The 12,437-nt window shown below is 48.1% G+C and overlaps 1 protein-coding gene across 1 annotated transcript; it reads left to right on the forward strand.

Moving 5' to 3' along the window:
• Window positions 1-1,291: 1,291 nt before the first annotated feature.
• Pla2g5 (phospholipase A2 group V) lies at window positions 1,292-11,535 on the forward strand. Its single transcript, XM_042688714.1, has 5 exons — window positions 1,292-1,372; window positions 4,812-4,861; window positions 6,109-6,253; window positions 9,801-9,907; window positions 11,024-11,535. Exons 1-5 carry the CDS (start codon window positions 1,323-1,325, stop codon window positions 11,146-11,148), a joined length of 477 nt encoding a protein of 158 aa, XP_042544648.1. The 5' UTR covers window positions 1,292-1,322; the 3' UTR covers window positions 11,149-11,535.
• Window positions 11,536-12,437: the final 902 nt, after the last annotated feature.

A 12,437-nucleotide genomic window follows, 5' to 3' on the forward strand; every position in this document is an offset into this window, starting at 1 on the left:
CAGACAGACTCTCCTGAAGGCAGTTCCCAGGAAAAGCAAGTTGACACAATACCTGTAGCATGCCTCTCTAGGCCAGGCTGGCATGGGTCTTATGAAGGCTGGAGGGAGAAGCTGGGGGAGGAGGAGGAGGAGGAAGAGGAAGAGTCCTTGGAGTGGAGCACTCTGACAGCTTGCGGGTGAACCCCATGAGCAGGCCATGTGGGCCTCAAGGAGTCCCCGAGAACAGGCTCAGGGCCATAGAAGGAGCCAGGACATGAAAGGGTTACGCGTGGACAGAGGTCTCTGGACAGCAAGTTCATTTTGGGGGGGAACGAAAGTTCCATTTCTAAAGGAAAACGAAAGCTAGAGATGGAGGTCATTTGAGGCCAGTGAATTCCTGGTTTTTTCCCTTTTTGTCTGGGTTTTGGCTGGTTTGGGGTGGCGGGGTGAGGATGGAGATGGGAACTGGTCAAGAAGGAGAAGGAAAATGTAGGCCAGGATTTATCTCACAGTCCTTGCTGGCCATGCTGCTTCAGGCTTTACCATCTGCTTCCCCAGCAGTGCCTGGCAGGTCGTAGACATTCAATAAATAACTTTTGCCTTGGGTGGAATTGCTGGGTTCTTCAGAAGCTGAGAGGGCAGGTCCTAGCTAGAGAACCAGTCATGGATCCCCTCTCTTCATCGGACCAGGGCGGTGGGGAGAGGCTTCTCAAAGAAACAGAAGCTGGAGATTAGCAGAAGTATGCAGTTGAAGCCAGCCAGGCAGAAAAGTCTGGGAGGTTCTTATCTCCAATAATCTACTTTGAAAAAGCCAGAAGTGGTCCTGTGGCTCAAGTGGTAGCATGCTAGCCTTGAGCACAAAGAGGCTCAGGGACAGCACCTAATCCCTGAGTTCAAGCCCCAGGAACAGCAAAAAAAAAGAGTGTGGAAGGGAGAATAATTACAGCTGATTATGTCCTGAGAGAACATTTCAGAAGGTTTGCTGTCACTATTTATTAGTGTTATCATGCATTTGTCACTGCCCTAAGTCTAGCGCATGCATTCACTCATTTAATTGTAAAAACATCAACTGTCAGCCAATATTGGGGAAGGTAGGATTTGAAGGATTTGGAGCGACATAGAGTCTGTGATGTGACCCCCTGAGCTTTCCTTCATTACCTTCCTGACATTATTTGATGTGCCTGGGTTTTAGCTGTGCCTCTAGCTAGAGCCTCTGGGCTGCAGGGGGAAGTCATTGCTTCATGCTTCACATGAAGACACAGAGGAATGTTGTGACTTGTCCAGGGCCACACAGCTCCTACGTGACCAGACTACAAACTTGCACTACTTTATCGGCAAACCTGATGCCTCCCTTGTTCCCAGAGAGAAGAAAACACAGGAATTCTATAGTCAGGTAACAGAGGGGGAGGCACCACCTGGGACTTGGAAAGCGATGTTCTGTTGCATCTCCAGAGAAAGCTGGGGTTGTGAGTTAGCAGGGACAGGAAGTGGACGGGGTGGTGGTGGGGCACTGAGCTGCCATCACTGTCCCTTGGTTGAGGCTAAAAGAGTTAGAATGAAAGAAAAGCAGTGACTGTGAACTGGGAAAACCACAAGGATCCAGGGGCTGGGGACAAAGACTTTCTGTGATAGAGAGGAAGTGCTTGGTCTATGGCCCTGGACCATGTGTGGTGGGAAGCCAGACCCCATCTTAGAGTCCCAGAACTGTGAGCTAGCTGCCTCAGGGCAGAGAGAGGGGTGGTGGCTCGGGGGTGGGGGTGGGGGAGAATCCCCAGGGGTGTCTGGAGGGGAGCTTCAGATTTCTGTGTGAGTTAACCAGGAATCTTGGAGCCAGCCCAGGCAGGAGTGTGGGAGGCGGGCACAGTTGCCCTTATAAACCAGGCTGGCCCAGCACTGCCCCTTCTCCAGGCCTGAGGACAGAGAGGGGCTCACTGGTGAGACTCTCATTCTTGGGACTGCTTTTGCTCAGGAAGGGTACAGGGAGGCAGGGTCCAGGGAAAGGCTGTGAGAGGGGGCCCCTGGCCCCTCAAGACAAGGTGGGAGGAGGAGGAGGGGGGAGAGGGTGGGGCAGGGCCAAGGGAGGGACAGCCTCTTGGTGGCTCTTATGTCCTGGGGGCCTCAGTTGCTCCTCCTTTCCAGCCAGAGATTGTGAACCCAGGGGGTTCCTGGGAGCAGGGGGCTCCCATAGGTGGATGTGGAAGACTGTCCCTCAGGGGAGGGGGCCCCTTCCAAGCCTGTGCTTCCATTAATCCACCTCTGTGCTCTCCACCTCTCATTATGCAGCCTGACTCCACTCTGAAATTATCTTGCGGTGGGGTTCCCTGGTCATTTGATAAAAATAGACAGTGCCACATCCTTCCCTCCTTCTCCTGGCGACCGGCCTTTGGGCTCCGGAGATGGTCTGGGTTAGGTCTCTACTGCTGCCTCTGAGAAACCTGCCTTCCTCTTCCAGACTCCTCTGTAGGGCCTTCTGATGTGCTGACCTTGGCAGTCTGAGGGAACTCTGAGATGCCCTTGGGTGATGGTTTATTTAGGTATGATGAGGACAACGGATCAAAAACACTTGTTACTCACAGTTCCCCAGAGAAGGCCTGTAGTATCCCCTTATGGATGCAAGGGAGAGTGCTAATGTGCACTGAAGACAGGAGAAGCAGCAGAAAGGCCCAGAGCTTGAGTTGGGATCTCTGAATGAAAAGCACAGCAGGGTGTGGGGAGATGGAAGATTGTGGTAGGCAGGTGGTGTAGGGCTAGCTACTTTGTGTCATGTCGACGCCTTCAAGCTGGGCTAGGGGGAGTGGCTCCAGACTTTTCTCCTTATCTGGATCTTGCCTGGGGTGATTTGGGGTAGGAGACCCTAGCGGGACTGTGAGGGTTAGAGCAGAAGTGGGATTGGTAGATTGATTTTCACACAAAATGCCTGCTCCCAAAGGAGTCATTACAGTCTCCAGAAATTAGCTAATGGAGCCATAGGGCAGCCTCTGTTAACTTAGGAAGAAACAGAAAATATCAAAGCATCACAAAAGCAAGTAAAAGGCCCAACATGGTGGCTCACAACTGTAATTCTAGCTACTCAGGAGGGGGAGATTGGAGGATTATGATAGAAGGCCAACCTCAGCAAAAAGTTAGTGAGACTTCATGTCCACCAATAAGTCAGCTACATGGCATAGGTGGGCTGAAGGCCAGCCCTGGGGGAAAAATAAGAGACCCTACCTGAAAAATGAGCAAAGCATAAAGGTGCTGGGCACATGGCTCAAGTGGGAGAGCACTTGCCTAACAAAGCTCTGAGTTCAAATTCCATACTATCAAAAGATAGAAAGTAAAGACATATTTAATGTGCAAGGGTTGCTCAGTGGTAGCTGAATAAAGTCTGTCAAAGGAGAATATTCATTGTTGGGCTAAACCTTTGGGAAATTAATTTCACCTCTCCAAGCTTTAATTTCTGGAATCTGTAAGATCAGTAGCTTATTCATTCATTCACTCACTCATTCATTCATTCAACAAATAGCCATTTGTGGGATGGATAGGTTTAACACTCTACCTGCCATAATCATTGATGGTTTTGAAGGTCTATGGATGGTGCCTGGCTCATCAGAGGTGCTTAGGGTGAGTGGTAGTTACCATCTCCACCTTGTTGGCAGCTCCAGGATGCAAGAGAGAAAGACTTGTATGGAAGGTGGGGTCTAGGGCCATTGTACCTGGCTGCTCAGAGCCCTGGGAGCACAGGCTGGAGGTTAACGGGAACCCTCAGGAATGTTCTTGGAACTCACTGGCTCTGCTGGACAGAGGCCAGGCTGAATGTCCAGTGGCCCTGGGAGTCTGAAGCTGTGTGTTTGGACACCAGGCCTTGGGTGGTGCCAGGGGCTCAGGCAGAGAATTGACATGATGACCCTTCAACCTGGGGACTTGTACACAATGTGGCACTGAAGGGAAAATCCTGGCAGATCACAGCAGGTGAGCAGCCTGGATCTACCTTTGTGGTCCTTAGGGGAGAAGCAGGCAGCTGCTGGTAAGGAGCCTCTGAAAGGACGAATTGGAATGGGGCAGTGGCCAGGGGACACATGGAATTTCCTGTCTTAAGGCCCTTTCAAGCACACAACCCTGCAGCGAGATGGATCTGAAGGAAGGCAGCATTGGAAGATAGAGTCCTGGAAGGAACTGAACTCCCTAGATTTGGAGAATTCATTTGTCCCTCAGGGGAAGGCTATGTGGGACAGGGAGGGGCACACATTCTGGGGCTGAATCCCTCTGTCTACTAGTTTGTTGGGCTTCTGGAAAGCTCTTTCAGCTTTCTGAGCTCAGGTTTTCCCACTGGCAAATAGAGCTAATGATACCTGACAAGCTGGGATAAACACCTAAGGTCCACTTATTCTTGAGCACAGCTGCTGGTTCTTTCTGGAAGCTTTTGTGTGTGTGTGTGTGTGTGTGTGTGTGTGTGTGTGTGTATGTGTGTGCCAGTTGTGGGGCTTAAACTCTGGGCCTGGGCCCTGTCCCTCAGCTCTTCAGCTCAAGGCTAGTTCTCCACCACTTGAGCCACAGCGCCACTTCTGGCTTTTTCTGCTTATGTGGTGCTGAGGAATCGAACCCAGGGCCTCATGCATGCAAGGCAAGCACTCTACCACTGAGCCACCTTCCAAGCCCCTTTCTGGAAGCTTTTGCCTCATCTTTCTGGTTGGGATGGGGCACCTACTGCTCCGCATGAGGGAGAGAATCAGTGAGTAGGCCAAGCGGGGAGCCAGGTGGCAGGGGGGTGGGGGTGGGGGCGCGAGGAGATCAGGATGGGCCTTGAAGACAACAGCTGAGAGACAAGTCATGGGATGTGTTCTCTTTTCCAGAGACCCAGAGATGAGGGGCATCCTTACACTGGCTTGGTTCTTGGCTTGTAGTAAGTACTGATCCCATGAACTCGGAATGACCTCCATCCCCATGGGAATGATGGGTAGTGGGGGAAGGACACCTGATCTTCGAGATGAGAGACCAGTGCTTAAATCTTGGCTCTGCACTTCCAACACAGATGTAAGATGCCAGTGAGGGCCTTGCTTTCCCCAAGCCCGTGTTCCCTCTCTGACTTAGGGTGCTGCTGTGGAAGGGAGGAGAAGGTTGTGAACAGGGCAGACAGATATCCGTGCCTTCCCCCCCCATGCAAACAAACAAACAAAAAAAGAAATAATAAAGAAAAACAGCCGGGCACTGGTGGCTCACGCCTGTAATCCTAGCTACTCAGGAGGCTGAGATCTGAGGATCGCGGTTCAAAGCCAGCCCGGGCAGGAGAGACCGTGGGACTCTTATCTCCAATAATCCACCAGAAAACCAGAAGTGGCGCTGTAGCTCAAGTGGTAGAGCGCTTGCCTTGAGCTGAAGAGCTGAGGGACAGCGCCCAGGCCCAGAGTTCAAGCCCCACGACCGACAAAAAAAAAAAAAAAAGAAAAACAGAAGCCAGACACTGGTGACTTACATCTAGAATTCTAGCTACTGAAGAGACTGAGATCTGAGGATTACAGTTCAAAGCCAACCTAGGTAGACAAATCTGGCATCCTGTTATCTCCAATGAATCGCCAAAAAGCTGGAAATGGAAGTGTGGTACAAGTGGAAGAGTACCAGCCTTGAGTGGAAAAGCTAAGGGACAGAGTCTGGATCTTGAGTTCCAGCCCCAGTAAATATATAAATAAACATATATGAACAGATATAGATAGGTAGGTAGACAGATACAATAAGGACATACAACAAGATAAAAAATAGAACACCTGACCCTACCTTTTCAAGATCTTTCCAGTTTGCAAGAAGGAGTTGGTTTCAGTGGTACTTAAAGACCCCAGTCGTTCCAACTTTCTATTCCTTATTTTCTAAGGCATAGCATTCAGTGTTATGTTAAGCAATGAGGTGGGAAGGAAGGTGGGGGGATTGCCAGGAGAGACAAGAAGCTCTCTCTGTCTGCTCCACATGGATAACATGACTTGAGATTAGTGTCAGGGCCAGTTGGCCAAACTCAGGTCCACTCCTTTAAGTCCACACTCTTACCCACATCTCTATGCTGGTTGCCCTCACTGGCTTGGGAGAATGAAAGAGTGTGGGAGAAAGGGCAGGAGAGGCTGGGGAGTGGGCTCATGTTTGGGAATCTGGGGTGTCTTTCAGCTGTGCCTGCTGTGCCCGGAGATTTGCTTGACCTGAAGTCCATGATTGAGAAAGTGACTGGAAAGGATGCTCTGAAGGCTTATGGCTTTTATGGCTGCTACTGTGGCTGGGGTGGCCGAGGGACCCCTAAGGATGGCACTGACTGGTGAGGAGATGTCACCACTGCACAAACATCACATCCCATTCCATATGTGTTTGCAAGATGAATATTGAGGCAGCATTTTTGTGTGTATGTTCTGGTACTGCAGTTTGAACTCAGGGCCTAGGCTTTGTCCCTTAGCCTTTTATGCTAAAAGCTAGAATTCTACCACTTGAACTACAGCTTCACTTCTGGTTGGTGCTTAATTGGAGATAAGATAAAAGTCTCACAGACTTTCCTGCCCAGGCTGGCTTTGAACAGAGAGCCTCAGATTTTAGCCTCCTGAGTAGTTGGGATTACACGCATGAGCAACTAGAGCCTAGCTGAGGCTATACTTAAAAAATTGAAGCTCAGAGATATTATGAAAATTGAAACTCAGGGGCTGGGAAGATGTCTCAGTGGTAGAGTGCTTGCCTTGCATGCATGAGGCCCTGGGTTCGATTCCTCAGCACCACATAAGCCCAAAGTGGCATTGTGGCTCAAGTGGTAGAGCACTATTCTTGAGCTGAAGAGCTGAGGGACGGCACCCAGGCCCAGAGTTCGGGCCCCCAACTGACAAAAAAAGAAAGGTAGGAAGGAAGGAAGGAAGGAAGGAAGAAAGAAAGAAAGAAAGAAAGAAAGAAAGCAAGAAAGAAAGAAGGAAGAAAGAAAGGGAAGGAAGGAAGAAAGGGAAGGAAGGAAGAAAGGAAGAAAGAGAAAATTGAAATTCAGAGAAGTTAACTGGCTGACTAAGCTATGTTAGGCAGCTCACAAACAGTCCCAGGATCTTAGCAACTTAAGGTGTTTCTGCTTTGTTTCAGCATAACAAAAGGGTCTTAATACTGTGGCTTGAAGAAACCACAGCTCTTTAGTTTGCTAACAAATCTGCCATCTGAGAAAGGCTTGTGTGTGTGGATGGCTCTCTCTACTCTGCTCTGTTACAGCCTGGGCACTCTACTGGGACTGAATGATTCACCCTGTGGATGGCTCATGTCTCTAGCTGGCAGGTGGGGGAGCCACACTCTTCTCAATGAGGCCTCTGCAAGGATGCTTGTGCTTCCTCACAGCATGGCTGCTCTTTGATTCTAAACAGAATGCTCCCAAACTGCAATACAGAAGAGAGTGGCATTTTTATCTTCAACCTCAGAAATTCCAGTGTCATTTATACTGACCTATTAGTTGGGGCAGTCACAAAGGCTTTAAGGAGGAAGACACTGAAATTACTCAATAGGTGCAAAGTTACAAATTAGACAGAAGGAATAAGATCTGTTTTTCTATTACACAGCAGGTTGACCATACTTAATAACATAAACATTTCAAAAGAGCTATAAGAGAGGATTTCTAGTAGTCCCACCACAAAGAAAAGAATAATGAATGTTTGAAGTAACAGATATGCAAAGTACCCTAATTGTATTATTGGATAATAGCATAGAATATGCTTAGTGCCATATTATTCCCCATGAATAAGTACAGTTATCATGCATCCAAAGAGAAAGAAAAGAAGGAAAGAGGGGACCTAGATCCTGTCTCTTGATTGGGAAGTGTTACAGGTCTAGAAGAAAGAGCAAGAGACTAAGATATCATTCTTGTGAAAACTCAGTCTTTTTTTTAACAACAATTATGATGCCAGCATACATGGACAATGGAAAGCCTTAGCTAAGTAAATGGATGGCAGGTTGTTGGAGCCAAGTTTCCCACTGCTGGAGTGGGGGTTTACAGATAAGCAAGGGGTGGGGGAGTATAGAATGGTCTCCATGGTGACAGGTTACAGGAAGAGACATCAGTAGGCTGTCCGGCTTAATATGGATGTAGACATTCACACAGAGAACTATCTAGAGATATGTAAATGTGTGTGGGTTAATATAAACACATACATGTTTACCCTGTTAACTAAGAGGGGCTAGCAGGAAAAAAAGACCCCAAGAGCAACAAATCAGAACAGCAAAATAAGTCAACTATAATTTCAGTCTTAGCATAAAAAAGAAACAAACAAAATTCCTAGTGGCAGGTTTCTGGTGGCTCATGCCTGTAATTCCTAGCTACTCAGGGGACTGAGATTTGAGGAACATGGTTCAAAGCCAGTCCAGGCAGGAAAGTCTGTGAGACTTATCTCCAATTAACCACCAGAAAACAAGAAATGGCACTGTGGCTGAAAGTGGTAGAGCTCTAGCTTTGAGCAAAAGAGCTCAAGAACAGCATCAAGACCCTGAGTTCAAGTCCCATGACCATAAAAGAAAAAAAAAATCCTAAGTGAGATATCCTACAGAATACCTGACCAGAATTCCTGAAACTATCAGTCATCAAAAAGAAGGAAGAAGCTGGACACTGATACTGGTGGCTCATACCTGTAATCCTAGTTACCCAGAAGGCTGAAGTCTTTGGACCAAGAGTCTAAGCAAGCCCAGACAAAAATGTACATGAGACAAAAAAGTATTGTAAAGGTGATGTACAGTTACATAAGTAAGGAGTATATTTCTTTTTGAACAGTGTTACCCCCTCTCTCATTTTTCCCACTTCCTCTCATCCTTGACTCCCCTCCCCCTCAAATTTAAAGTTCATTTTCAACATAGTGTCTACTGAGTATTACTGTTGACTTGTATCTCCAGGTAACTGGTAGAGCGCCAGCCATGAGCGAAAGCCAAGCAAAGGCATGAGGCCCTGAAATCAAGCCCCAGTACTGGTACACACATACACACACACACACACACACACACACACACACACACACACACACACACACATACTAGCATAGAATATGCTAAAGGGACAGGATTGAATTTTTGTACCTGTTAAGGATGGCAGCCTAAATAATATATAATCTCCAAAGAATAATGACATTGATTTGGTAAGAGCAGACCAATAACCGCAGCAAACTACAGATGTGCTCATGGGGATGTTTTTATTTGCAGAAGAGGTAGTTACATAAGCTGCTTGGATGCAAAGCAGTTCATTGGTCATGAGCATCAGCTCATGAGAGGAGAGGGAGGTTGGTTGCTAGGCAACGTGCTATGCAGGGCATCTTGTCTCAATTGCTGAAGTCTTCAAGCATGTTAAAGAGAAACTTTTCCCCAGTAGATTTTACATACAAGCAAGCTGTACAAAGCACAGGGTGTGTGTAGGATAAGAAGAAAATCCTTGCCCTAATCCTTACTTCAGGCAGGCAGGTACCATCCCTCCCCTTGATTATCTCCTGACTGTGACTGTGTGTGTGTGTGTGTGTGTGTGTGTGTGTGTGTGTGTGTGTGTATATTTGTACTGAGGCTTGAACTCAAGGCCTGGGTGCTGTCTCTTAGCTTTTTCACTCAAGGTTAGTGTTCTACCACTGGAGCCACAGCTCTACTTCTGGCTTTGTAATCATTCATTAGAGATAAGCGCCTCATAGACTTTCTTGTTTGGGCTGGCCTCAGAGCTCAGCCTCCAGAGTAGCCAGGATTATAGGCATGAGCCTCTGGAGCCCAGCTTGGCTCTAATTTTGTTTTGGCCTGAGATGTACATCTTGATCTTGTACTCCTTCACAGGGATGGGAGGCAGAGGGAGTCCCTCCATTCAGGACCCCAATCTCTTGCTTTGGCAGGTGCTGTTGGGTACATGATCAGTGTTACGGGCGGCTGGAGGAGGAAGGCTGTAACATCCGGACACAGTCATACAAATACAGATTCGCATGGGGCCTTGTCACCTGTGGTAAGGCTGGGCTTCCCATTGGGCCAGGATCTCTCATGTCTCAGTGTTCAGCTACTTGGAATGCCAGCCAGTCTGTCTTGGGAGGTAGAGTGTGGATAAAAGACAGGGCCCATTTGAGACTTCTGGAGGAGGGCTGGCATGTCTTAAGACTCAGCATTCACTAGGCGCTAGAGGCGGTGCAGACTCCTTTATACTTCATCTCCCAGCTCCCTGCCACCAAACAAAACCCCTGTGGAGTGGGCACAATCTCCTCCATTGCTTTTTTTTCTTTTTTGCCTGTCCTGGGGCTTGAACTCAGGGCCTGTGTGCTATCCCTGAGCCTCTTTGTGCTCAAGGCTAAAGCTCTACCACTTGAGCCACAGTGCCACTTCCAACTTTTTCTGAGTAGTTTATTGGAGATAAGAGTCTCATGGACTTTTCTGCCCGAGCTGGCATTGAACTGTGATCCTTAGATCTCAGCCTCCTGAATAACTAGGATCATAGGCATGAACTACAGGCACCTGGCTCCCCCATTATTTTGTTTTCTTTGCTCCTGGAACTTGAACAGGGTCTCAACATTTCCCTGAGCTTCTTTGCTTAAGGCTAGCATTCTACCACTTAAGCCACAGCTCTACTTCCAGCTTTTTTTTTTGTTGAGGGTGGGGGGGAGAGTAGTTAGTTAGAGATAAGAGTCTCATAGGCTTTCTTGCCGGTGCTGGCTTTGAACCGCAATCCTCAGATCCCGGCTTCCTTAGTAGCTAGCATGATAGGCATGAGCCACCAGTGCCTGGCTAGTCTCTAATTTTGCACATGGAGAGACTGAAGCTCAAAGAATCACCAGTTGATGACTGGGTTCAAACCCAGGTCCTCTGAGTTTGCAGCTAAGCCTAGGAATAGATCCCCCTCTAGGAGCCTCAGTTTCTCCAAGTAGGGGCTGAAAACTCCCAAAGGACAGGCTCTAGTCTCCTGGGACTGAAGGCTCCCATGGGGCAGTGGCAGTGTGTCCTGCTTACAGTAGACAGTTCCCCCACCTGGGGCTGGGGAGACTGCGTAGATGCAGACTCTGGCCCCATCCTCGGACTTGGCTTTGGACAATGAACCTTCCCCTTCCTCCTGTATTCCATGTTTCTTTTGCAGATCGAGGGACCTTCTGTCCAGCAAAGCTCTGCACCTGTGACCGGAACTTTGTCTACTGCCTGAAGAGAAATCTGTGGAGCTACAACCCTTATTATCAGTATTTCCCCAACATCTTCTGCTTCTAGTGGCTCTGAGTGAACTTGTTCCTGACCCCGCTTCTCTTACATCAGGTTATTGCTATCTGCAGGCCCCTCACAGCTGCCTCCAGCAGTGGGCCTTAAATCTTCCTCCTAGCTCTGTCCAGCTGGGAGGAGCCCAGACTACATTTCCTGCTCCAGAACGGTGTCTCTGGTCCAGGATGTGGCCAAATTCAGAGTCACTAGATGTCTGTGAGCTCAGCCTTGTGAGTTGAGGAAGGGAATTCTCTTTCCAGCTCTGGATGGGATTTAATGTTTATTTTCTTCGATACATTTACCAACATAGCTCTCCAGGGAATGTTTCTTCCAGTAAAAGCAAAATTGACTCCATAGATCTGCTATGTTGATAATAAATAAAATTAAATCTTGAAGCTACTAAAAAGCACACAGGCATTTCTTCTTGCTGCAGGGAATTGTCTGAATCTCTCTGTCTGTCTTTGCCATTGGCATGAAACCTGGTTACCTGCATTGCTTTAGAGGCAGAGAAAGGGACAGTAAATGCAGGGCAGGTTTCTTGCATGAGCTCCAAGTCTTCTCTTGGGTTCATTTCCTTGAATTTTGAGGTCCCTTGAGCCAGGCTGGGGGTCAGATAGTAGGCAGGAATGCCAGTTCGGGCTTCAGATCAGAGAGGGTAATGTTCAAATACTTATTCTGGCTTCTCTCCCTGTGTGGCCTCAGGCCACCCTCTCTAACTTTCAGTGTCTTTGAAAAAGAAACTGTGAGGTTCCTGGCAGCTTAAAACAAGACTCTTATTGCCCGCCTTGATGTGGATGTAGGGATGATGGCTTCTGGGGTTCACAGAACAGGAAGAGGGCTCTAGTGGCTGAAGTGTGAGGAGCTCAGTGGTCGAACACTGGCTTAGCACCTATGAGGCTGTGGGCTCATCAGGTGCACTGTGGAGAGAGAGAATGAAAGAAAGAGAAAGAAAGGGAGAGGAGAAGGAAGGACGGAAGGAAAGAGAGAAAGAAAAATATAAAGAAGAAAGGATTAAGCGATAGGGCTTATTATTGTTTTTAATCAAGGGCACTTAAGAACTCAATTTTACCTCACAGTTTATAAAAGAAAAGACATCCTAGCCAGACACTGGTGGCTCATGCCTGTAAGAGGCAGAAAGGAGTTTATTTGGGAGAGTCAAACTGCTGGGCCCCTCTAGAGTAGGGTGTAGCTGTACCAGCTGCAACTAAAGGCAGAGAGAGATTATATAGCATGGCGGAGGGTGAGAAGGAGGTGTAACCTATGGGAAAGGGAACTGCTCACTGTCTGAAGGAGGCGTGACC

Source organism: Dipodomys spectabilis, unplaced genomic scaffold (genome assembly GCF_019054845.1).
Source record: "Dipodomys spectabilis isolate Male_0828 unplaced genomic scaffold, ASM1905484v1 ptg000118l, whole genome shotgun sequence".
NCBI lineage: Eukaryota > Metazoa > Chordata > Mammalia > Rodentia > Heteromyidae > Dipodomys > Dipodomys spectabilis.

Excerpts from the sequence above, each read along its gene's own strand:
- Pla2g5 (XM_042688714.1), top strand. The coding sequence starts at position 1,323 with ATGCCTCCCTTGTTCCCAGAGAGAAGAAAACACAGGAATTCTATAGTC. Across the intron at positions 4,862-6,108 it reads GGCTTGGTTCTTGGCTTGTA|CTGTGCCTGCTGTGCCCGGA; the intron begins GTAAGTACTGAT and ends GGTGTCTTTCAG. Across the intron at positions 6,254-9,800 it reads CCTAAGGATGGCACTGACTG|GTGCTGTTGGGTACATGATC; the intron begins GTGAGGAGATGT and ends TTGCTTTGGCAG.